The sequence below is a fragment of the Labrus mixtus genome, chromosome 16 (genome assembly GCF_963584025.1).
Source record: "Labrus mixtus chromosome 16, fLabMix1.1, whole genome shotgun sequence".
Classification (NCBI taxonomy): Eukaryota; Metazoa; Chordata; class Actinopteri; order Labriformes; family Labridae; genus Labrus; species Labrus mixtus.
In genome coordinates, this window is record NC_083627.1 from 11,892,127 (window position 1) to 11,917,788 (window position 25,662).

The following is a 25,662-nucleotide window of genomic DNA, read 5'->3' on the forward strand; positions in this document are numbered from 1 at the left end:
AATTACAGCGAGACTCCAGCCAGTATGATAGGCTTTCAGCTGGTCTGCAAACCGCACTTTCTCTATCAGGGTGTGTCTGCCTCTTACTGAGTGTCCAGTGTGCCTAAATCACCACATCATAAACCCGTATTTCCCAGCGCATGGCCCACAATATGCAGACGCTTGTGTTAAGTTATCTTGTTGTTGGAAAATGTTAAGATGTATCTTAAAGAGCAAAGACGACGTGCAAAGTATCCCAGATATGAGCTCGCGGTCTGTTATCTAAAATCAAATTAAATACATCCTAGGGTGACCTACATAAGCGCATAAGCGTCAGTCATATTCACTGATACAACTTAAAAAGCGGAAATCATTTGTGAAGCAAATTTAGGTACCAGATGCGAGAAATGATGAGGATATTACACTCCCCTCAAGGGAGAGGGAATAATAGAGTCCATAGCAGGGAAAATACATGTCTAAAAAACACTCCCTCTGACGCTGTGAAATTGTACTGAGGCACTTGGTGGTTTCCCAGAGACAGAGTTGAGTTGGGCAGAGCGCAGCGCGCAGCGGAGCTCCGGACGCACCTGCATGGACAGAGAGCGGAGTGACCATCAGTGAGCAGGAAGCAGCCTTTCACCTGCTTCGAACTACACACACCCCCCTGCAAACATCTGTCGTCTCTGGCAGAGAGGACCATTCTGACGAAGACTTTACTGCTGAGGAGTAACACGTCTACCTCTTTTGCGTGTGCCATGGACCACTGCGTTGTTTTAGCGCTTTGCACGCGTTTAACCGGCTTCATGGTTTAAACCACCTACAGCCTATTGAAAACTCCGCGCGACCTGCGAGGGGCTGCAAATCGAGTTCAGAGTTAATTGTTCGACAATGTCCCAGAGCATCTGCGTGGAAAACTTGAAGGCATGCTGCATATTCACAGCTGTGACCGTGCGAGCACGCTGAAACAGATGGACACAACAACACACTGGGTGAGTCTGCCAAGTAGGGTTGTTATTTTTCACATCACTGGTTCTTTCTGCTTCAATTCAGTCACAAAATTAAAAAAAATGAAATTGCCCGAATAATATGGAACCAGAGGAAATAATTCCAAATGACTGAACGCATTTTTTTTGATGAAACTCTGAAGAATAACAGTAGATTTCTAATATGTTTCATTTCATCAATTCGACAAACTTTTTATTTTATTTTTTGTACTGTCCCTTGCTTTTCTAATGGGGGGATTTGGGGTAACGGTTCTAAATGAATGCTTTCATAATGTCCTCTGGTATTTGAGTTAATTTCTGTAAAGTCCTATAATATAATGGTCTTGAAGGGCTGTTTCCAGTGTTCTCATGGTTAATATCATCCCCTCCTCCCATCCTACAGTGCGGTTATAGTGTGGTTCTATACCATTCTGATTTATGTATGCAAGTCTTAGCATATTACAGAGCTCCTGTCATCACGTTTGCTTTTTTTGTCAGCTTTTGAATTCCAAGAGTTCTCCCCTTACAACATATGTTGGAGAGCCTCTTCAGACAATCCATACCATTCTGGAGCATTGTCCAGGATTGAATGGATTTGTCAGAATTTGAGCAAATAACTTAGAGAGAAGCTTTTAAAACATCAGTCCTGCCTTTAAGAGACACCCCCCTCTTACTTTCTCCTATTGATTGTCCATATGCACGTGCCACTACCTTCCCGTGTGGGATCATTAACCTGTTAATGTGAGAAGACGAAATGCTGCCGTCTCTCCTGTACAGTATATCCTCCTGTCAAAGCGCACACACACCGGTGGGCCTCTGAAACCATTGAGAACAAACTAATGAGAACAGATGTGCAAAATATGACAGCCTGCACTATGTCACGGTGTAATTCAACATCAGATTTGCCCTGCAACTAAATAAAACAGCAGCTCTTTTCGCTCTGGAGCTCACAGTGAGTTAATGAGTCTGAAGTATTTTTTTGGACAGAGGAACCTGCAACATAATGAGAAGGTGAAATAGAGAAAATAGACGGGTGATGCCACATTTTCATGTGTTCGTAAGTACACATGGCAGCTGTTGTCCTTTTTTTCTATTTTGCTTTGATCTCTAAACTCTGTGAACTAATGACTGTGCTTCCACACAGACATCACATTCCCCGCTTTCAGGCTCACCATCAAATAGAACCTTTCCCTTTCAGCAATTTACTCATCCCGTTATCTCCTCCTCCTTGTTTCACACTTTGTAACATCCAGCCCTTTGTGTTTCCTGATTGACGCTGACTGTCAGGCTCAGACAGGAGGTTTAATTTTCAATTAGAGACTTTCACGGTTCTTCTGAAATATTCAAAAAGCGGCACTGATGTACAGTACAGTTTGATAGACTGAGAATGAAGTTCTGAAGTCTCGAGCTGTGGCACTGGATGATTGTGTACTTTGGTTGAGCCCGTGCTAAAGGGAGTGGGTCAGGTATTCCCAGCAGAACTGACTTCTAAGGAACTTCTTGTTGCATTAGGACATGGTCCAAAAAGGTCAGCATCTGTAACAGCTTTAGAAACATATGAGAGAAGTACAGGAGGAGTTATGGTGCACTTATTCAAGAGCAAAACAAAGTGACTTGTGAGTCCGCTGTTTGTTTTACATTTCCAGCCCCCCCTTTAAAAAAAAAAGATCATTCCTTGGTGAATGTACCAATGCCATTTCAACCTATGTTTTGATCTTTCCGTTAATCTTTCCAAATTTGTTGTTGTACCTAAATCCATAACCTATCACAACCATAGGTTTTCTCAGATGATAAAAATAGATGATTTCTCAACAGTGTTAACTCATTTTTGAAGGCAAAGAGAAAGGTCCTGCTGAAAGTGGTGTCAGATAAGAAAAAGCTTCCGGCTGAGAGTTCAGCCTGGGAACTGAATGAATACATGAAAGACATAAACACCAATGCTGAACAAAGAATAATTGTCTTTGCTGCCCTCCAGAAAGGCACCTTGACTTTCCATTTGTAATTGGTCACAGGCAGGAGCACTTTCAAACGAATGAGCTTCATTGATTACACAGAAATTGTTTAAGAAAAATGGCTACTGTTGGGTCAGGTCATAGCAGGCAGCTACGCAACCTCATTGTGGACCAATTAAGCTAAAGAAGTGGTGCTGGGAAGACTTGTGCTCAGTCCCCTTGTGCTCAGATTGTTACTCCTGCCCCTCGTTTTTTTAAGAAGCCCCTTTGACCCCTGAACAGATCTTCAAGGGATTGTGTTGAAATCTCCCTCTAGGAAATGGGACGCCCCCTCAGGACCCTTATAGGTCACCAGTAGTCGTTGAGAGCATTTACGTGAACAGACGTGACAATGTTACTGGATAGACATTCTGGGAGATTTCTCACAACACTCAGTTTATAATGTCTATGTAAAGAATTTCAGTTTAATAGGGACATGTAGCCCGAACACTACCGTCTACCCCTCCACTCCAACAAGAATCTGGACACCCTACCCCTACAAGTGACCGCACAAAATGGGTGGTGGCTAAGTGGTAAAGGGCGAGTGGTATATTGGGACAGAGCCTTGGTTTCCTGAAGAAGTGGCATTTCTTCTTCCCTAACTCTTTGGATTTTAGAATAATTAAGGAACTCTGTTCAGCTTGTAGGGCATACTTTGCATCACATTAAACACCAGATAGCAAAAAGGCTGTAGGCAGCTAAGAAAAGAGATCCCATTGGGCTGAACCTGGGAGGAAATTAAATTGTGATATATTTTTTCTGCAATATACATTGTGATATAAAAAAATCAAACTGGATAAAATGTAATAAGAAAAGTTCAATATGGGATTACAATGTTCAATATTTCAAAAACAAAATGAAGCAAAGTAAATGTTCTTAACGTGTGAATCTTAGCTATGACTCTGTTTCTGCTGCAATAGTTTTTCACAATACCAGTGTTTTCAACATGTCCTTCTTTACGGCAAATACAATCAAAACGCATTTGTCTTGCCTCTAAATTGTCACCAATTTAACTGAGGGTAGCTGAAAGCTAGCTTGAGCTTCGTGTGATTGCATCATCATGGGGGGGCGGCCGTGGCCCAGTTGGGGGTTCGATCCCCAGCTCCTGCAGCAACATGTCCGATGTGTCCTTGAGCAAGACACTTAACCCCAAGTTGCTCCTGCAGCTTCGTCGGCGGCGTATGAATGTGTATGAATGGGATGAGTTACTTCTGAAGGTCTCACTACATAGCAACCTCTACCATCAGTGTGTGAATGGGTGTGAATATGACATGAGTCCATCCAACAGGTAAAATGTACACATGCTCAGTAAAAAATATTCTATTCTTTAAATATTGTAAATTCTTCCTTTTTTATTGCGATTATAGCAGACTTTTTGATATTTTATTGCTAATGCTCAAATTGCGATAGATAACATTGCAATTTATTTTGCAGCCGTAGTCTCATTTAAGTCCCAGTTCCTTTCATACTGTAAGCTGATAATGCTCTTACAACAAGTCAATGAATGGACTTTGAGGCAAAGAAAGTCTTGTCATTTTGGGTCAACCAAACTAGCCCATTAATAATTCATACTGTGGAAACCAGACCTTGATGTTTGGCCATTTTCAATAATGGCATTGTAAATTTAATCAATATTAATTAAGCAATCCAAAAATGTCTTACTTCCTGTGACTCAGGATCTAAAAGTTGTTTTGCATCTCTACCCCTCAGACCCATATGATTAAGTTTTGAGAATTACTCTTTGTTTGATTATCAGAGTCCAGGGAGATTTGTCGTCCTTCTTGGTTATAAAACAGTGTTCTCTCTGCTTATTGCAGCACTGCTTCTGCAGGCAAGGAACTTAATTGTTCTCATATTTTTGAGTACAGATTGTCACAGAAAAAAAGTCACTTTGAGGAGCAGCAATCAGTCTGACTTACTAGCAGGTCAGGTGATGGTTCAGCATCATTCAAGATCTCTTTGACTTAAAATAGACTTGTGCATCAGGCCTTCTCTCAGATGAAGATTGAGGGGATGTGGGAAGGCACATGTATCAGTGATGCATGGGCTGCGGAGTTCTGCAGAAAGGCATGCAAATTATATTTGCATGAGCAACTGGTGGGAAAAGAACAATGCAATGAGTCAAAATGTACTCCATCTTTTTCAGGTAATAGTTTAAAGAGTCCTCTTTCATCTCCAGCAGTGTGGAAGAAGACAGAGATGTTGTTATGGTTTTAATCGACCAATTTGTAACAGATCCACATGCACAAAGGCCATTTGGGTCACAGAAAAGAGCCTCTTATGTTGAGGATGAAAGGAAATGAGTGACCTCATCTGCTCTGCTCGACTCATCTAATGAGCATAAGAGGATGTAAAGTACTTGAAATGAAAGCTATTTTTTGACTGAAAATCACATGTAATTGGTACACTGATGAATTAATGGTTGGTTTGATTTTATTTTCTGTGCCAAAGCTTTGCTTGTGTTTTTGTTTTAATAGATTAATTTTCTATTCCTTATGAAAACAGCCATCAACGTTTTTCAAGTTGAATAAACCAACTTTTTTTTTTTTTACTTTAATACATGACAAATCTTCCATCACCAAACGATACAAAACTCAAACCTTTAATCAGAAATCAGTCAATCTTCATTTGTATAGTTATAATTCAAATGTTAACTTAAGACAGTCTTCAAAAGATGTGGGTCTAGAACATACTCTTTGTTATATTAGTTACAGAGACTCAACATGAGCTAAACCAATATTTGGCAAAACTGTCAAGGAAAAATGTCTTTAAACAGGAAGAAATCTTGAGCAGAACAAGACTCATGTTTGATCACTACCTGCGGTGACTTGAGACCTTAAGACATCCTGTGCATTTCTTCAAGATGAATCTAATAATTTACAACTGTTGGAGCGCAGGTAGAGGTTATTTAGAAAGTTATTTCGAAACGAAACCGAGCATATACATCTTCCCAATCCCCTAAAACTACAGTACATTAACACTTTCCTATAGATCAGGGGTTCCCAAACCTTTTCAGCTCGGGACCCCCAAAATGAGAGTGCCAGAGACTTTGGCCCTTTCCAAACACTGGAAACAACAAAACAAAAAACCAAAAAAAAAACCAAACACAACACAAAACAACAACACAGAAGACTATTAGCCTATAAACCACAACATGATTTTATATAGTCTTTTATTGTAAGGAAGGCTAGAAGTTATTTCCTTATACAGACTTAAACATCACTGAGTGGACATATAAAATGTAATAAATAGACACACAGGTGTATGTGCATCTTTATACTGAGCAGCAGACACCTGCAATGTTGCTGTTGTGTGCAAACTACTTTTTACGTAGGCTATATATGTATTTTAAATAATGGATAAAATATACAATTTTATATTCTCGTATCATCTCGTAACCCCCTTCTTGGTGGCCAGTGACCTACGGGGTACCCGACCCCCACTGCTGTAGATAAGTGAAAATTCTGAATACAAGATCTAAAACTATTGTGGCCTCCAAAACAGCCATGGCCTACATACACAGCTGTTCTCAGTTATTGTGCGTGATAAGACCTCTACTGAGGACATTTCAGGTTGCTCCTTTTCACTCACCTGTTGCACCTGCCAATATGGAACAAATTATGCCAACCTTATACTGAGACAATTTAAAAGCAATTTCACTGTCCCTAAAAAAGCTCCAGTGTTGAACTGAAATACAAACTGTCTGGTGTAAGGGATACGCTCCTATTATGTAAGGTGGTTAGAACTCAGTCTGAACTCTGTCCCTCTTTCTTTCATCACATTGTCATTTCATCTCGTTCATAATTAACTGAAGTTAAAACCATCGTTAACTTTCACCACTATTATCATAAAAAATCAGCTTTTGCAATGTCAATAGATTAGAGTTCTCAAGAGGCCATGATGCGAAAATTACACGCATGTCTATGTTGAAAATCTAGAAATAATAGAAACAGTTTTTTCTCTTCTGCGAACGGGCTAAAAGTATGTCTTCTCATTATCACTCTTATTTACACAACTGCTGTGTATAACTATCAATCATGCATACATCACTAGAAAGCTAGGTCTGTAGTGATTCATACCATGTAAACCATGAGATCCAACCAAAGTAGCAGCTACAACGATCTGTCAGAGCATCAAACAAGTCTGATTCTGGACCACGTTTCTTACCGTCTGAAGGTCTACTGTACTCTTCCAGTCATAATATTCCAACAAAAACAGTCCCGCTGCTCCGGCAAGGATCCCCATGATCCGAATCCAGTAAAAGATTTCCCAGTTTTCATCCGTCTTCTTTTGTACTAATTCAATAAACAGGACTTTCTTTCTCTCCTCTCCATGGCCGGCCTTACACTTGATACAGATGTGTCAGTTAAAAAAAGGGATAACAACAGTCTCATCTTTTCAGAGAGCAGTTTTCCGCTACCATTCATTTGGAGTGGCGGACCACCCCTGTTATTAGTGTGGGTAGAACAAGCCAGATAACAACTTTAATGAGATAAATAATTGTTTATTGTCATAACATGCATACCAAGCAAATCACAAAAGACTGTTTAAGCACAGTGTATAAATGTTATATCATTTTTTTTTTTTAGAAATCTACTCGTCTAGTTCTACATTCAGTATACTCTCATTTGGGCAATCAGATTGAGCCTTAGCTAGCCGTTAGCTACTCTTGGACTAAATGGTGTCAGTTTTGCTGAAAATCTGAAGTCAGCAAGCACGACTGGCTGATGAAGTAGAAGAGTAAGACAGCACTTCCGGTATTTTGAACAATTTCTGAAGCTTATATAGGAGAGTCAATGTTTCACAGATCACGTCAAACTTGTTTCACAGCAGAAAGGCAGATAGGCTGTAAAATCAGCATATATGCACACTGCAGTATTTATTCGTAACGAGTCAAATCTTCATCTGCATTTTTAACAGTGTTGCAGATTTTCTTAGTATTGTGCAGCCCTAATCTGGACAGAGCCAAGCCTGTTGTTTCTGCTGCTTGCAGACTTTACGCTAAGCTAACTGACAGCAGTTTATCAAATCATGCAACTCTAAGCAAGAAGCTAAAAAAGTAATTTCCCAAACACTCAACTCAAATATACTTTTAAGGTCACGATCTGCTGCAACCGCCTTATTCCTAAATATATTTGATCCTAAATGTCAGACTTCAAGGAGCCATATCTGACAATTTGCCCTTTTATGGATCTCCTATATAACTTGAATTAATTCTTGCTGTGCCCCTGAAGCCACCCCTGGGTGCCGTGTCATGCTCAATAAACTGCTGCTGTCAGAGCCACTTTGCAGAGTCGCTGTAGAGGTGCTGCACTCTGCCCCCCTCTCTGGGAGAAAGCGGCCTGTTTCTAAAATGATTGGCCTCACAACAGAAGAGCAAACTCTGAGGATAGCTAGAGGGTCCCAACTCTTAATTTGTTGTGATGATGTGGTGAGCCTCCCTACATCAGCCCCACAGCCTTCAGGGCCAGAACACTCATCCTTAGTGACTAAAGGTTCTCTGACATGTTGCTGGACTTTCATCCTGTGTTTTCCGGATGCTGTATCCAGATGGCAATGTTTAATGAAACAAAAAATATCTCAGCTTTAGACAGCATGGCGTCACAAACATGTAATGTGCAAATATATTTTTTTTTCTTCAGAAGATGTGAAAAGCGTCAATCCGCTCTCTGACTGACACATTTCACTGTTTGAAAGGGGAGTGATGAAACTGGTCTGATTCACCAAAACAGCAGGAGCCCGCAAACCACTGTCATGATGTCAAAAACTTAAAAAGTAGCCTTTTACTTGATCATCGTCTCTTTTGATTCTCTTTTTTCTCTTAGGGGGGGATGTATCCGACTGTCTTTGACAAAGTCTCAAGTTCTTTAGACAAATGTTTCCTCAGCCTCTACAGCTGTGGTGAGCAGTCTCTTCTCATGTCTTCATTTGTAATCCGTTTATTTTCTCCATGGAAAAATCGACATTACTCAACATTTCAGGAAATACATCAAAGTGTGTCAGTAGGTAGGATTCTGGATCAGCTAACTTTCAGGGGCAGGTTAGTTGAAACAAGCAACACCACAGTGAATGTTGGACAATAGTAGATATTCGTCTGTCACAAGCTGTCCAAACGTGTCCATCATGTTGTTTTGATTACAAGTCAAGAGTTGTTTGCTTTTTAGGACTTTATTTAGAGATAGGACAGTGGGTAGAGTCAGAAATTGGGGAGAGACAGTGTTGAATGACATGCAGGAAAAGGAGCAACAGGTCGGATTCGAACCCAGGCTGCACGCTCGGAGGCATATAGCGTTCATACATAGGGGCATGCACACTTACCACTAAGCCACCAGCACCCCTGATGGTCAATTCCTTGAGGCATAACTCTTGACAAACGCACAAAACATGATAAATCTAGGCCTGTCCTCAAGGAATGCAAAACTGGACAAAACTTACTTTCACAAAGGGGAAAGCTAGATTTCACCCATAAATGATATTAATATATGATCCTGTACAGCATCATCAGTTGATGCACTCTGGTCTACTTTATATTGCACGACCAAAAAAACATTTGAGGAGAAATCTATTTTTCCCCCTCTGAGGTTCTCCTTTCTCTTTGTGCTGTTGGTTGTTTTATTCAGTTTTCTATGTTGCAACCTACATTTTTTTATTGGCCACAAACAGTAAAAGTAAATAATTATCACAATCAAATTTTAACTCATTGTCCTCATGAGTAGCAACCCATGCATTTGGATATAGTTGTACTTTGTGAAGAGTAAATGTGACTTGCCGCATCATTACAGTAAGTCAGCACTCCTTACAGAAGTTGTCCTTTTGATCTTCAGTGTAAAGAATATTTTTCATGTTGACAGAAAAGCCTGGTGTGAATAATACATTGTTGCAGAAGCTGCGTGTTCATATGAAATGAACAATGAATAAACCATTACTACATACATAAAACATTGGACATATGTTTACTTCACGTGTGTACTTTACAGCATTTGGTACTTAACTTCAGATCTCACATCTTCTTTGTGCTTCTTTGTGCTGTGATTAGACCAAAATGATTCTCTTGATTTGCTAGTTTTAGACACAATCCTGTGTCCATTCAATTCATTGATGATGCAGTAAATGGAAAAACATCTTTAATTACTGCTTGTTTGGATTTGCATCTTCTGTAACAGGCTGTAAAATGATTTACACTCTTTTCAATCAAACAAGAACAAGTGCTACACTTGTAATTAGCTAAAGTAGCTTGGTTTGTCGTGAAATCTCCAGCTCTCTGTTTCCTCAGTCAGAGGAGGCCCACAAAAATTCCATCCATAAGTCATGATCAACACAATGAGTGAATAAAGTTTGAAGTTTTTGTTTGACCAGTAATGGGTGAGGCCCAGTATCTGGAAGCACTATAATTTGGTGAATTTTGCCTTGACCAAAATAAAGACATTGTGTGCAACTCTGCATGTTTGGTAGATAACGTTTTTAACATAGATATTAACAGACGGAGCCCAAGTGATGTCACCCAACTGGAGGGGGCTTTGGAGTCCAAACGATGCTGGAAATGCTGTCTCACCCTAACTTTCAGTCAATCTACTGACAGGCTAAGAGCTGGGGCTGAGTCGGGTTTTAAGCCTTTGTCAAAAAATGTAACCCCCGTACAGTGTGTGCGGATTGAGATATCAGCTCTTTTAAGCGCGTGTGTATTTGACTTCTGGTGTTTCTGCAGCCAGCTTCATGTGGACCCTCGACAGACTGCAGGATTTTTCCACGCAGGCTTCATTTTTCAACACCGGAGGTTGCCGCCTGTGTTTAACCTGCAGCTTCTACCGTAGGCATTTGTCATTCCGTGTTAACAAAAGCTTACACGATCGAATATTGAGGGTTCAATGACATTATCAAAGGCATTCATGGTTTGGTACTTGAGAGATGGGCTCAAAATATTCTCACCTCATGTTGTTTATTGCTTTCTAAAGACAGAAGGAATGTTCCACTTGAGAGTTTTGAGGGGTTACAAAAGTTGTCAGATGCAGCCACACAACCACCTTTAGATCCTACGTGTAGTGACATGTCTGGATGTTTCATACAAAAGAGGAAGAGATGGGTGATGGACAAAATTGACAAAACACTTAATAATAGAAAACTTTTTTTTTTTTTCCTACAGAGTCGTGCTGTGTTGCTGAATGGGTGACGAGCTACCAGTCACCTCACAAACCCTGTGAAGCTCCCTTCCACCGCACCGTGCAGGACAGGGTCCCCCAACAGAGTAGCAGGAATGTACCAGGAAGTGGCATTCCTCGCTGGCAGCACTGAGCACCAGTTCACCCCCTATCACTTCAACCCTGTGGAGAACCCAAAGGAGGTCACCTCCAAGAAGGGCTTATTCTACAAACGAGCTCAGCTACTACTTCAACCCCAGCCTCGCAAGCAGGATGGCGATGAGATCGGCCTGGCTGACGGCGCAGCCATTATCAACGTGGGGGGCATCAAGTACCGCATTCCCTGGTCAACACTGGAGGAGTTCCCCCTGACACGACTGGGCAAGCTGCGCGGCTGTAGCAGTGAGGCCGAGATCATGGATTTGTGCGACGACTACGACGACAGCCGAAATGAGTATTTCTTTGACCGCAGCCCGACTGCTTTCCGCACCATAGTCTCTTTCTTAGCAGCGGGAAAGCTACGGCTGCTGAGGGAGATGTGTGCCCTGTCCTTTCAGGAGGAGCTGCTGTATTGGGGGGTGGAGGAGAACAACCTGGACTGGTGCTGCCTCAGAAAGCTGCGGCTCAGGCAGGAGGAATACAAGGAGCTGCAGAGGCTAGAGGAGGAGGAGGCCGAGCTGACCTCGCCCCAGTCCTGCGATGAGAGCCAGCAGCTTCCCGGAGTGGTGATGCAGGAAGAGACCCGAACGGGAGGCTGCATGCGAAGACTGCGGGACATGGTGGAGAACCCCCACTCTGGCCTGCCAGGGAAGATCTTTGCCTGTTTGTCAGTGATATTTGTAGCCATTACTGCTGTGACGCTGTGTGTCAGCACCATGCCAGATCTCAGAGAGGAGGAGGAGAGGGTGAGTTCACTCAGTCTATTCACTGATCACTTTTAGTAATAACTTTATTCATTCACAGGTTTACATCAGTTACACACTGCATCCAAACTCATATCCGGTGTCCTTTGTTAAATTTCTGGAATGACCATACAGTTACTGCACGTTCTTTATCAGCAAAAGCAGCAGCATTCAGCATTAGAACCATTTATCCACCGCTGTCATTACACAAAGGTTCAAAAGACAGTCCTCTCAGATTTTTTTAGGTAAGACAGGATCAAATTACCAGTTTAATTCAGGTTAAAAATATACAGTAATATATTGCTCTTACAGCCCAGAGTGGCTTTTAACTGCAGAACAAAAGTAAATAAAATGACATGAACAGATTTTGAAGATAAACACTAAGGTTATTGCACTACACAACACACATAACTTTAAACTAAAGGCATTCGGGTCCCAGGGTTCCTTTTCCCTGCAGCAGCCTCAGGGATGTGAATGCTTTACAGCTGCTACAGTAGGATTCAGATTATGTTGATGCTGCAGCCCACATACAGAGTCTTCCTGGGCTTTATTGTAAATCATAGTGACAGAGGGGAAGGCTCAGGGACATTGAGGCTTCCAATCCATTCTCTTGAATACCCGATTATTGTGTTGCTCCCTTTACTGTTTCTGCAGCATAAAGTCCTTCAACACGGAATCCATGTTCTCCCAAATGTATGCAGTAATTGACAGTGAAAACACAACATCACGATGTGCTAAAAAAATGCTGTTCATTCAAACATCTTTAAATGAATAATCTTTTTTGGTTTTGGGCTTCAGTTCTGTAAAATCCCACGGATATTCTCTCCATGCTGTTGATTTGTCTTGACCTGCTTCCAAAAATGCATGTGAAATAAGCTCAGATGAATATGAAATAGGTTCTCATTTATTATATAACGATGCAATGATTATGCAAATTAAAGCCATGAAGCCTCAATCCGTACTGTACAAGGCTTGTTTACCCAAACCTCATGGAGACCAGCTGACCGGTAAACAAATTAAGAGCTGCAATGGAATACATTCAACCATGTGTGTGAAATATATAATGTGCATATCTTACAACAGGTTTTTTTTTCTACTTAGGAAACAAAATGAAATATGTGACACCTGAAGAAGTAATAGGTAACAGGGTCATGAAACCAGATTTCTGAACTTCGATGTGATTCTAGATACCTGCTTCATTACCATGGCAACAAAAATATAAGTTCTAGGCAACGGATATTGTGAAGTTTCTTGCTTCTGATGTATTAAAATAGCAGACAAACGCCTGCACGCTGTCTAAATTGCACAAGTATGTTGACAATGTTTCAGTACCAAAAAAAGTGCAACATATTTGTGCAGTTTCGACCAGTGGTTCTCAAGTGGTGAACGCTTTTTAAACATGTTTGTTTTGTCCGGTTTCTCGCTTATGTCACACGTTTCGTATCCTCTGAGGTCCAAACTGCACAATTTTCACTCAAGAAATCTGATTTGTTTCACCAGTTGAGAACCAGTGGTTTGGACCATGCTCTCCTTCTTTTTGCTCACGGACACTTTTGATTAAGAATATGACTGGAGGTCTGTGTTTTTTTCAGTAGTAGTAGTTTTCCGTAGTTTATCTGAAGTTTCAGTATTATTGCATTAATGGAGATGGTATTATTTTAGGACACATGGTATCATAAATGATCACAGTAGCAAACATTTTGTCAACATTGATTGGTAATAGTTCAACATTTTGGAAAATATTTATATATTCTTGGTTATTTTGAGTTAAATGAAAAGACAATCGCAGTCTCCTGTTAGTGGAGGCGGGGTTTTGAAAGTGTTAAGACCCTCAAATGAAGGGGAAAGAGCTAGACTGCTTCATCTAGACTGAAAGAAGACACCGTCACAGCTAGTCTATAAACACCGAAGAGGTTTAAGAATGAGGTCTGTGTGAACAAAGAAGATTGGTCACTGAACTTCTTTCAGTGTCTGCAGCTGTATGTAAAGTCAGACATCATTTTTTGAATCAGTTAAACATGTGCTGCCCTTTTAAACTTAAATTAAATTGATTAAGAAACTTTCATTGATTCATGAATGATCAATGTCCGACACCAAGGTTTGTCACAATAACACATTTTTGAACTTCAGTACAATTCTAGTCAAATGAAGGCACACTCCTGCAAGGTTGCCAACCAATTTGTGCTATTAAATGGTAAATGGACTTGAGCTCTTATAGCGCTCTTCTAGTCTTCTGACTACTCCGGCTTTCGGGCAGTCACACCTTCTCATTCATACACTGGTGGTAGAGGCTGGGACCATCAGAAGAAACTAATCCCAATATCACACATTTATACACCGCTGAAGAAGCAGCGGGAACAGCTTCGGATTAAGTGTCTTTCCCAAGGACACATCAGACTTGAAGCTGCATTAGCTGGGGATCAAACCCCCCCAACCTTCCAGTTAGAGACGACCGACTCTACCAACTGAGCCACAGCACAAAGCCAACACTTCTAACTAAGACAATGCACTCTCCATTTTTCTCAAAATATGGCAAAATATTACTGAAGATCTGAAGTTTTTGTAAAGCTTTGATGCTTTTCAATACTATTAATCATTCAAATAATATAAATTATATTGTATCATTTTAAAACGTTTTGGTATCGAAAAAAGTATTGAATAGCTGATGTTTAGACAACCTAACTTATGATAAAAAAAAAACCCTGATGTACAAATTCTCAACTCATTAACCTTTCTTGTGGCTTCTTGAACAGTAGCCCATTATGCCCCAAAAGTTGCTTGCTCATTTTTTTTTGTAGAAAGGTCACAAAAAGGGCAGAATTCTTGTCTTGTTGTCATCTCAGTGAGGATGTTCAGCTTTGTTCTATTGTGCTTTGAATCCAACATTAATGCTTTACCTCACCAATGGTATCTGGCAACCCATGTTACAGATCTTATCACTCTTTTGGCAATTATGAAAACCCACTTCATCTGTTTGATGATATGCCAAAGCTAAACCTTTTGTCTTAAAATAAAAATAAAAGATAATGCTCATAACTAACAGCCTCTGGCCGCTAATTAAGTCTGACAGTGAGAGCAGAGCTCGTCCACTTGTTGCTGCATTAAGCGCTCATCCTGTACAAGGAGAAGTATTTCTACCTCTGGCTTTTGTTCCCACTAACTACACATGTTGTCACCGGGTGTGACAAGTGGAGCAGAAAAGCATATTAGAGCTGACGATGTCATCCTCCCCAGCCTATTCATGTCCTCCTTTGCCTTGGACACTTCAGAAGGCCTCGGAGATCCGGCTCCACAGCGTCTTTGTGTTGCACTAATTCACATCTTGAATGACATCAGCAGACCATAGTATGATTAAAGAGGAACCCTGCAGCCTCCTCTGGCTGGGGGGGGGGGGGGGGGGGGTTGTTAGCAAGAAGTTCTTCAAAGAGAAAATCAACAAAGCGGGTGAAAGCTGAACCAAGACCAGCTGAAGCATGATCTCATTTTCATCTCTAATTAAGTGTCATATGTCATCAGACGCCTGTATGAATCTGCAGCTTTCATTTTTTTTCAATCCAAAGAGCAACAGGTGTGATTAGGGACCCACTGTGTTTAATACTCTTCATGTTTGAAAACAATGTAATCTAGACACTAATTAACCAGCCAGACAGACACACCTTTAAGAATTTATGTGTGGTTGATTAGGAGGGAGTAAAAAACTCTCCTCCTGATGAGACATAAACACAAGGGTTAATAAAGATAATGAGGTGGCTGTGTCACTTTTTGAAAAACAAGCGTTACAAAGGGAGCCAAACCACAATGATCCACTTCTTCACATATTCTTAACTGCCATAAACACTAGAGAGGGCAAATCAGAACAAAGTGCCAACCTCAGATGCCAAGCCAGTTAATATGAGCACATCAGTGAAAGAACATTGCATGGAAAAGTATTGTTAGTGCACTTACAGCCTCAGGCTGTCTGGAAGTTGTTCCTTGTGCTCATGAATGAATAAAGCATGGAAAAAGGGGACAAAGTGAACTTTCTCACAATAACTCAATTTGAATGATGATTGCCGGGTGTTATAATCCAGCAGTCGTGGTATATACCACAGTGTCAGGCAGAGCTGGCCGTGGCGTGGCTCCTCATTTCATTTCCATGTTAGGAGACGTGTTTGTCCGAGCTCACATAAGCTCTGTGAGTGGCCGTTGCTTTTGGGATTGTCTTTATTCACACACATTTCAGGCAAATCATTCAAAGAGCAGAACACATGAATCCAGCTCAACATGCTGAATTGCTTTGGCTAATTACCACATCTCTTTCAGTTGAGTCCACCCACTTATCCCCCTCCATTACACAGCTTCCTAATGTTCATTAGCTTTGATAGCAAGTCATTTGCATCTGCTTAGATCTCCCTATGCTTATGAAAGTAATGAAATGAACGCTTCATCAGATTTATTTATTGTAGTATATTGTATTTTTATATTGTATTGTTTTGTCATGTATAGTTCTTTGAGGTTTCACTTATGGCTCCAGCGTTGTTGGTATGAATGCAACAGCACTGCATGTTACCCAAGATTTCCACATACTCTGTGTTCCGCGATGCGGAGCGCAGCCATGAGCATGCTGTACACACATCACAGGAGAACTGCAAGATCACGCAGGAATAAAGAGAAAAAAACGTTCATTTGGTGCCTGTTTTGCCTCAGTATTGATAAAGTGATGGAAAATATGGTTGTGAGTCCATATATCGTGTTTTATTTTGAAATTGACCGGACGCTGTGTGCGCTTCTTTGTCTGACTTCCTGTCAAGGTTGTTCTATTTTGTCAAGCTTGACGCGTGCCTGCAGCGCACTCCGTCGAAAGTAGACTCGCAGCGTATCTGAAACGTATTTTGGACCCCGTCAAAACGAGACGATTAATCTAAAGGCAATATCAGTCAATAAATGTACTTCTGATACATTATCAACGTGACATTTTTGGTTACTCATGGTTCCTACTTACACACCAAGCAGTCAGGAAGTAACATTAGCACTAACCTTGAGTAGTTTATGGAATTATTCACTCGACTTTTAGCTGATTTGGTGGTCCAGTTACTGCAGAGAGCTGCTGACTCATTCACTACAGAGTAGATCACTTTTATCTGGCTGCCATTTGTAATCAGGCAGGTACGGGCGCACATTGCATAATTCAAATGAGAAAATATAAATTTTCTCTGAATTATGAGTTAAGTTTTAATGAAGAATAAAAAAGATAACCTGTTTTTCTGAATCGACGATTTACCTCAAGACCTAACAGAAGCTCACATGTAGACCACATGAAGTAGCAAACATACCCAGACTGTTTACTTTAACCCAGTTTTATTTTGGTTTTGGTTTGAATCAAAAGGAGAAAGGGTCTTCAGGTAATATAGATGTTTGCTGAAGCAACTTAGATCTTTGCAGTTCAGATGCTAACCGTACTCTGAGCTGTCAGGATCAGCTCTGCTGCTGATAAGACTTCATGCGTCACTGATGTTAACGTGATGCATCGGAAATGCATTAAGGCTGGCTATGTAATGACTCGAGAGACATTAAGAGGAAAGCCGTGATGCTGTTGTTGTGCCGAGAAATGCAAGCAACTCATTGTATTAACACGATGTACGTCTTAATAATTCAGAAAAACAGAGCAGATGTTTTATTTTTCATATCAACGTAACTCATGATTCACAGACTATTACCTCGTACAAATGGAAAAAGAGAAGATTTTCATTCTCTCATATGAATGCAGCACACTCTCGTAGACAGGAAGTGTAGAGCTTTAGTTTTAGAAGCTGTGTTTAATACATTTACAAAAAACATCACAGTGGGAGTTTTTTTGTTGACAAGAAATCAGTTCCAGATTCACAAGGTAAAATATACAGTTTTTTTTAGCTGCTCAATGTCACAGAATGTTCACAAGAAAGCTGACTTCAAGTGTGTCCTTTGTAATGATAGGAAGGTATCTTATCAGTTACAGTTGCCTGCTGTGGGTGAAAAAAGTTGGAGGCCAGAAAACCTAAACAATGAGACGAGAGATGGTACCGCGCTTTATGGAGTTGAGGGGAACAGGAGAGTCGGTTGCTTATGATTCTTTGTTGGTCTGTCAGCATGAAAGACCCCTTTCACCTATACAGTCATGGAAGCCATAAAAGACACTCAAAAGCATCTCAACATTTTTATTTGCCAGTAAATGAAATCTCCTCATGAAGCAGTCAGACATGAGGATTCCAATCTAAATTAAATTGCACTTTGAAACAGGAGGGTAATGCAGCCTTAATCCAGGAAGTGGACATGTTTATGAACTCATTCTTTTGAGCAGGAGTAGACAGTTCGGGCAGAAACCAAAAGTTTTCCAAAAGCTACATGCAATGGAAAGCACTTAGCCTGGCTGTCTAATCTAATGTGGCTCTTAGAAAAGCATTCAGTGGCTGAGAGACCGCTCTCTATCCCCCTTCTCCAACACACAAGACAAAGAAGAAGCAATAATGCGGTTCACTTTTCATGGTCCGTCTTCCACACCCTCTGAATGAATAGAGGATTAAGAAGCTCAAGTGTTTGTCGATTTCTTCCTTCACAATCGCTTATTCTGCTCCCGTGAGCATCTTTTAAAGAAACGTGTCCCTGTCCCATTTATCACCAGAAAGAGCCCGACTGTGGCTCTCACCTTTCAGTGACTTAGCTTGTGCCTCAGAGCTCTGTACACTCCATTCATATGTAAGTCCTTGCCACTTTAAAGTACAACCCTGCCCAAGTAATATATCATCAAAAAAGAAAAGCTGGAGTGCAGAGGGTGTGGAGGGGCGGAAGAAAAATGTGTGCAAAAGCAGCAGGAAAATTTAAGAGAATTCTGTCTATGCTGAAAATACGAGGTGCACATCATTCATTCCCCCTGTCCGAGAGTTAAAAAATACTGCTGTTCAGATGCAGACTAATGTGCAATCCATCATGGAGCTGATGATTTGTGTTTCTCATCCCATGTTTGGTGAATATTTTCTGTCGTGTAGAGGATGGATTCCTTTCTTAAGTACAAACTGTAAATCACAATGGGAATATGTCTATTAAAGCTACAACGTCATCAAACCCTCTGTACTGTCAGGTTCATGATGTATAGTCGATGAAAAGAGTGAGGAAAATGTATTGCATGGAAATGTAATGCTATATAAAGCATTACTTGAAGCTGTGTTGCAAGCATTGCTTTCTGCTTTGCATTAAAGTCAGGCATGGTCAATTCTCAAATAGATTGATTATAATGTAGTTATTTTCCATAGAGCTATTTATGGTATGATGTCAGGCTAAGTGAATAACAGCTTGATGCAAAAACAATCTTTCAATTTTCCAAGACAAAGATTCACAGTGAGTGACATATTTGATTGTTAAAAAAAAACAAATGGATGAGATTTTCCAATAGAAAACTCTACTTTTGCAGGTAGAAGACAAGTTCAGCAAAGAGATAAGTAGTACACCTTTGTTCACAGGGGGTCACCGAGTGTCATACAAACCCAAAGTTCCTGCAGGAGCTTCAAATTTGTGCATATTTGATCTTTACCAAAAGCTTAACCATTAAATCTTCAAAAGAACCATTTGAAGCCACTGTACTAAACTTTGTGAAGGCTTTACATTCCCTTGACAATAACTGGGCTATTATTTGCAATCAGCAGTTCCTTAGAATATATTTGTGTTTTATTTGTAAAAGAATAGAAGTTGTAATTCAATATTTTTCTGAAATACTATGTAATCAAACGACCTGCAGATTTTCTTGACTCATTTTTAGTGGCTCTCACCAGCTCATAACACCAAGCAAGCCAGTTCTGCTTGCAGACAAAGTGAAAGTTAAGATACCAGTTATGAGAATCTCTCCTTTCCAAGATGATCTGATTCGTCAAAGACTTCGCTGAGTTGTGACTAAGAAAAGTGTTTAATTTCTGGGTCTGCTTGTGCTGCTGCTTGCTAGTGTTAGCATCTTAGCCAAATGCAGTCTCACTTGGTGAGATTTTGACATGCTGTGGTTGTACTGTGGCGGAAGGTTATGAGGATGGTAGTGTTTTTAATTTCCTTCGAGTTGCCATTGCTTGCTCTAGCGAGAAAGTTTGTCTTAAACAGTGAAACTCATATATATCTTTTCGAGGGCTGGCCTCAAAATACACTGTAAAAAGTTTCCCATCGGTATGCGTGATACAAGAAAAATGTGCGATGAAATTATTTAAAATTTATAAATAAAGAAAAAGGACTGCATTTAAGTCAGACTCAGTTTGTGTGTGTACTCTTCTTCATATTTTATATAATATCATTTTTTTTATATAGGTTTTGTTACCATTCAAAATAAATCTGATTTTTTTTTTTCACCAATATTTCTGTAATAATACAGTAAATCCGAGCATAGCTTATAGTTAGCGTTAACTACATCTGACTGCATCAAATTGATTTGAAAGCATTGGGGCTGGGAATCTTTGGTTGTCTCACGATTCGATTCGATTTGATTCTTGGGGTCACGATTCGATTCAGAATCGATTTTCGATTCAAAACGATTCTGGATGAATTAATCCATGGATTCAAAGTCTATAGATGAATTAGTACATACTTCAGGATCTACTCCAGTCATCTGAGAGACTTGCTGAATTTCTTGTTGCTCTATTTGGCATTCTACTGAGTTAAAGAGCTAGCAGGGAGAGACCGAGTAGCCCCCAAAAAAAGAATTATGCATTATAATTGTGCGTTATGCATCGATTTTAAATCTTAGAAGAGAAGAATCTCGATTTTTAAATCAATCAATTTTTTCTCACCTCTAGAAAGCATAGTTTGTTATATCTAGGCTTCCGACCAATAGGTGCATTACACACATGCTGAGTGAGAAAGCTCTGCTTGACTACATTGAAAGTTGTTTTTATTCATGCGATAAATTCATCGTTTTGCGATGTATTTATTACGAAGGCTCATGTCACGATAACGATAAAACGCTACCAATTACTTAGCCCTACCTCCTAGTTCATCATCTTTATGTGGACAATGTAGTGCTCTGACAGCATGATAACACAGCTCTGCAATGCAGGTTACTTCTGTCCACATTCAGAAGCAAAACAAGAGCAGACTACGTGGAGCAGTCTAACTGTGTGGGCCTGAATATGATTGGTGATTTGTGTATTAGACCTTGAGACGGAACAGATAGCTGGAGAAAAAGGTTTGTTTTGCTGTATTTATTTATAGTATGGGTGAACTGAGCCGGTAGAAATAGGCTAAAGGTTAATGGACTCTTTATGTTTGAATATTGATCTCAGCAGAACCTGCAACTGCCATAATATAAATCATTTTACTCCAACCATTATCTTTCTCTCCTTCATGTGCTTTTAGCAGTTCAGTGCATTCTTTTGTTTAACCTATAGAGCCTTAAAACTGTGAGTAAAATGGTTGGAAATGTATTTCATCAACCTTTTAGGTGACTTCCTGTGAACAGAAATGCTTCAGTTGAGCTTGCTCTAATTGCTCCTCCCTGCGGAGCTGTAACACCCCCAGCTGATAAGCCACTCATCACATGAAGAGGGCACGTCATTGACTTAAAGTATTAGAAAATCTCTCTCTTGTTACCATAGAGGCATTTGCATTTGCAAACATTGCAGCTGACGCATTCTCGGGGCCAATGAGAAAACATCCGGTAATGTCCAAAATGTTTTTTAAATTGATTTTTTTATCAGATTAACCTATAACGAAGCACTTTGCTGCCTGGATAAGCAGAGGGACTTTGAGTGATGGTCTCCTGGGGGTATGAGGCTGTAGTTTTGCTGATATCTAATCACAGCATGGTAAGGATTTTGAGTCCCTAGAGATTAAAGTTGTGTCTAAATGTGCTGCACATGTAGTACAATGATCGGTTTTAAGGATATTATTTTCAGCCTAGTTGAGTTTTCACAATTCTTACCCATTAAAGTAAACACATTCTTCCTGCCATGACGTTGTGTTTAATCAGTTTGTCTCTTTGCCTGAGCACAGAAAACCTAAAACACATGTTAATAAGATTCAGCTGTAAAGAAGCACATGTGGATGTTGCACCTAAACCACTTCATTAACATTTACACTACTCCCCCTCTAGCACCTCTCAGATACAGTGATGTGTTATTAGGAGTGTACACCTGTCAGACATCAGCCATCTGTGATACTTTAGATTAGGTTAGATCGAATGAATTTATAATGACCCCCATGGGGAATTTGTGCTGTCAAAGCCGCAGTGAACATAAATAATAATAATAATAATAATAATAATAACAATAATAACTTTATTTATATAGCACCTTTAAAAACAAATGTTTACAAAGTTCTGTGACAGACAGAGCAAATACAGCAACACGACAACAGAACAGAGATCAACAGAGGGGCCAAACAGAGAGGGCAAAATTGTATAAGTGCAAATAACAGGAATAAGATAGATCCAACAGGCAGGTATGGAGAGGCAGTTCAGTACAATGAAGGAACATTAGTTTAAAATCAACCAGGAGAGAACAACATTAAAATTGAGGGAGAGTGGACGACATCACATCACGGGCTGTAAACACAGAATGAAGATAAAAAGAAGGGATGAGCGGGACATTGGTTAAATGAATAAAGCAACAGAGAGCTGACGAGTTAAACGATAAAAGGAGTAGGAATTAAAAAAAGCAGTAAAATGAATAAAAGGAAGGGTTACATTTAAAGGCTAAAACATTTAAAGAAGAGAAAGATAAAAAGGTTAAAAGCAATAAAATTAGTAAAAGGAAGGGATATATCTTTAAAGGAGAAATCACATAAACATGACATACATAACAGTGTATGGGCTTACAGTGTAAAGACACAGTGGTCCTGTTGTTGCAGAGTGGACAGCGGGCTATTCATCTTTACCATTATCTGGTGTCCAGAGTGAACAATGCATTAAAGAGGTCACATTATGCCCTTTTTGGGGTTCGTATATTTAATCTATGTACCTACTAAAGTATGTTCACGATAGCTAAAGTTCGAAAAAAGTGTCTGTTTTTCATATTTCAAGATTTAAGGGGGTAAAATATCCTGGTCCAGGGAGGAACAGAAAGCGGTCGTCAAGGCCATAAAGTTCCTCTGCCCTCCCCGAGAACTGATTGCAATAAATACATATTGACAAGCAACAAAATTGCTTGGGTTGAAGCCAATGTTCTGTGTGTATGAGTTATAGCAGTGTTTGCAGGCCATTGATAAACAAATAAATGTCCTTAATAATAAAGAAAAATGGATCACTCTCTGTGGCAACAGAGGATTAGACCTACTCATCTTGCAATATATGATGTTTATTGAAATCTTTAAAAAGTTCCGGACTTTTTCTAATTATTGAATCTGAGTATGAGCAGAATAACCTTAAAAACTTCTGCATCATATACGGAAACCACCAGAGGAACTTCACCGAGGCTCAGACGTCCTGGTTTGTAAGGACGATGTTGATGAAATGTATTATTATTTGGTCATTTGAAGAAATGATTAGATACTGAACAGGTCACTAAGCTATTAACTTAGTGGACACATTGGTCTTTTTTTGTGTAAAATGACTACAGCAAGCTCCAGATTCTTCCCTGAGGCATGTTTATCTCTATCCTGCTTTTGGAAATGGTGTCTGTCTCCTTCTCAGTCATCCAGTTTCTAACATTTATTTTTAGTCTGAACCTAACATTCAGTGTCACAGATTTCATGTGACCTGAAAGTCATTTTTTAAGGGTTGTGGAATAGGACTTAAGATAAGAATAGGTAAATAAACTTGACAGTATATGCAAGAGGTCATGTGCTGACTGGTTAAATAAGCTCTAATGGTTATTGAATATATCATTAACTGTGGGGGGAGCCTGTGACAGGTTGTCAGTCTTTTACAGGGTTATAATTAGACACAAATACACAATATTTCCTCTCTGGGCTTAGTGGGCTATGCAAAGTATCCAGTTAACATAAACTGCAACAGAAAGGGACAAGAATTCTGCCTGTGGAAATGAACCTTTGTTAATATTTGTGTATTGCTGCTTTGCATACTGATGTTATATAGAAACAAGGAAGAGATATTCGCTGGTTTTCAGCTGTTTCATCTTTTTGAATCAAAGTTATGTATGGCCAGGGATTTTTTTTCTCAGAAAATGGTTTGTTATAGATTTTGGAATCCTACTTCAATTCAATGATCTGTTTGTCAAATACAGTACCTGCAAACATTAACGACACATACTCACTCTCACATCAGTTTTACTCTGTGTGCAGTTATAATGACACATACTTACATGTTAAGTTAAATTGACAATAAAAGTTAGGATGCGATAGGATAACATATTTTCTTTCCATCCAGTACCTCAGTGATGTCACCCATTGGTTACTGAAGGGACACATTGACATTTTGCGATATTGAAAACGTTGTCTCAACCTAACTTTTGGTCAACTGAGCACCAGCAAAGCGATGGAGTTAAGGCGGGCCTTAATCCTCCTAGCCATCAGCCACGACACGTTTGCTTGCGGTCATATCAGTCACACCCTTAATTATGCATGACTCTTATCCTTCCAACTTCTAACTTCAAACTTTTCAGACCCAATTTAGTTTTTTGTACCAGGCTGTAAACATTTTTATTTCTGCTGTCAAAATGGGCATTTTAGAATAGGTGTGTATGTGACTTGCAGTGTTTTTGCAGCCAGCCCACATGTGGACACTTGAGGAGCTACACTCTTTTTGCACTTCACATTGGCTCCATTTTTCAACACTGGAGGTCGCCGCTTGATTGTCCTGTTAAAGCTGCAAATGTTAGTTTGTTATTTAAAAAAAAAAAAGTCCTTTCATTAAAATATGTACGAAGTCCTCCATCTAAAATATGTTGTAATTCCAAATTACTGTATAAAACTAATCAGATCCCTCATCTAGGTCAGCCTAGATATACCTGTTATTGTTTACTTGCTTTACCTGTGCAGCAGTTAACCTATCAGTCTGCAGTTGTTGCAGTCGGACTCTCTCTCCACGTAGGGAACACTCCAGTCCCGACCATTACACTACGTTCCTTATTGTTTCAGAGGTAAATTTAAGATTCCATTGATTACGTTTAAATCTCTTCATTATCTGGCTTTGGCTCAAAACTCAAAACTGTCAAAACTCAAGACTTTTTATGTTTCTCTGAGGCCCCTCAGATCAGAGGATCAGATGCTGTGCAGAGTTCCAGGATCCAGGCGTTAAACAAAGGGGATCTTACTTTCACTGTTTTAGCTCCAATGCTGTGGATCAAACTCCCACTCAATATCAGATCAGCTGAGTCAGTGCCCCAGTTTAGAGAGCCTTTAAAAACTCAGCTGCACCGGCAGGGTTTTCTATAACATTTATTTTTATTTTCTTTTATTTTATTGTCCTTTTTTTTCCCCATTCTTCTGTTAATTGTCATACTGCAAGCACATATTTTCATTTAACTTCTTTCTCTTCACTATCTTTTGCACCCTTTTTGTAGTATTGTAGTGAATACCTTGTAACTCTGGTTAATAAGTTTTGTTTTAGAAGTATTTTATTTATATTAAACCTAGGGGTAGCTAGATGGGAAAGTAAGCTGGGAAAATGTTTCCCCATCTTGATCTCTCTAAAATCAAAGCGTACTGTCTGAAACATTGAAAGCCACGTTTTCAAGACATATTTTCTGCTGCATAACTGAGAAAGCTTCGCTCATATTACCAACCAGTT

The 25,662-nt window shown here is 39.8% G+C and overlaps 1 protein-coding gene across 1 annotated transcript in view; it reads left to right on the plus strand.

The window, feature by feature from the left end:
- Window positions 1-530: 530 nt before the first annotated feature.
- The window catches only part of kcng2 (potassium voltage-gated channel, subfamily G, member 2), a 33,664-nt gene continuing 8,532 nt past the window's right edge, over window positions 531-25,662 (plus strand). The window contains exons 1-2 of the mRNA XM_061060055.1: window positions 531-968; window positions 11,094-11,993. Of these exons, the coding sequence (XP_060916038.1) occupies window positions 11,205-11,993 (789 nt within the window). The 5' untranslated portion in view covers window positions 531-968; window positions 11,094-11,204. The remainder of the gene's footprint in view (window positions 969-11,093; window positions 11,994-25,662) is intronic.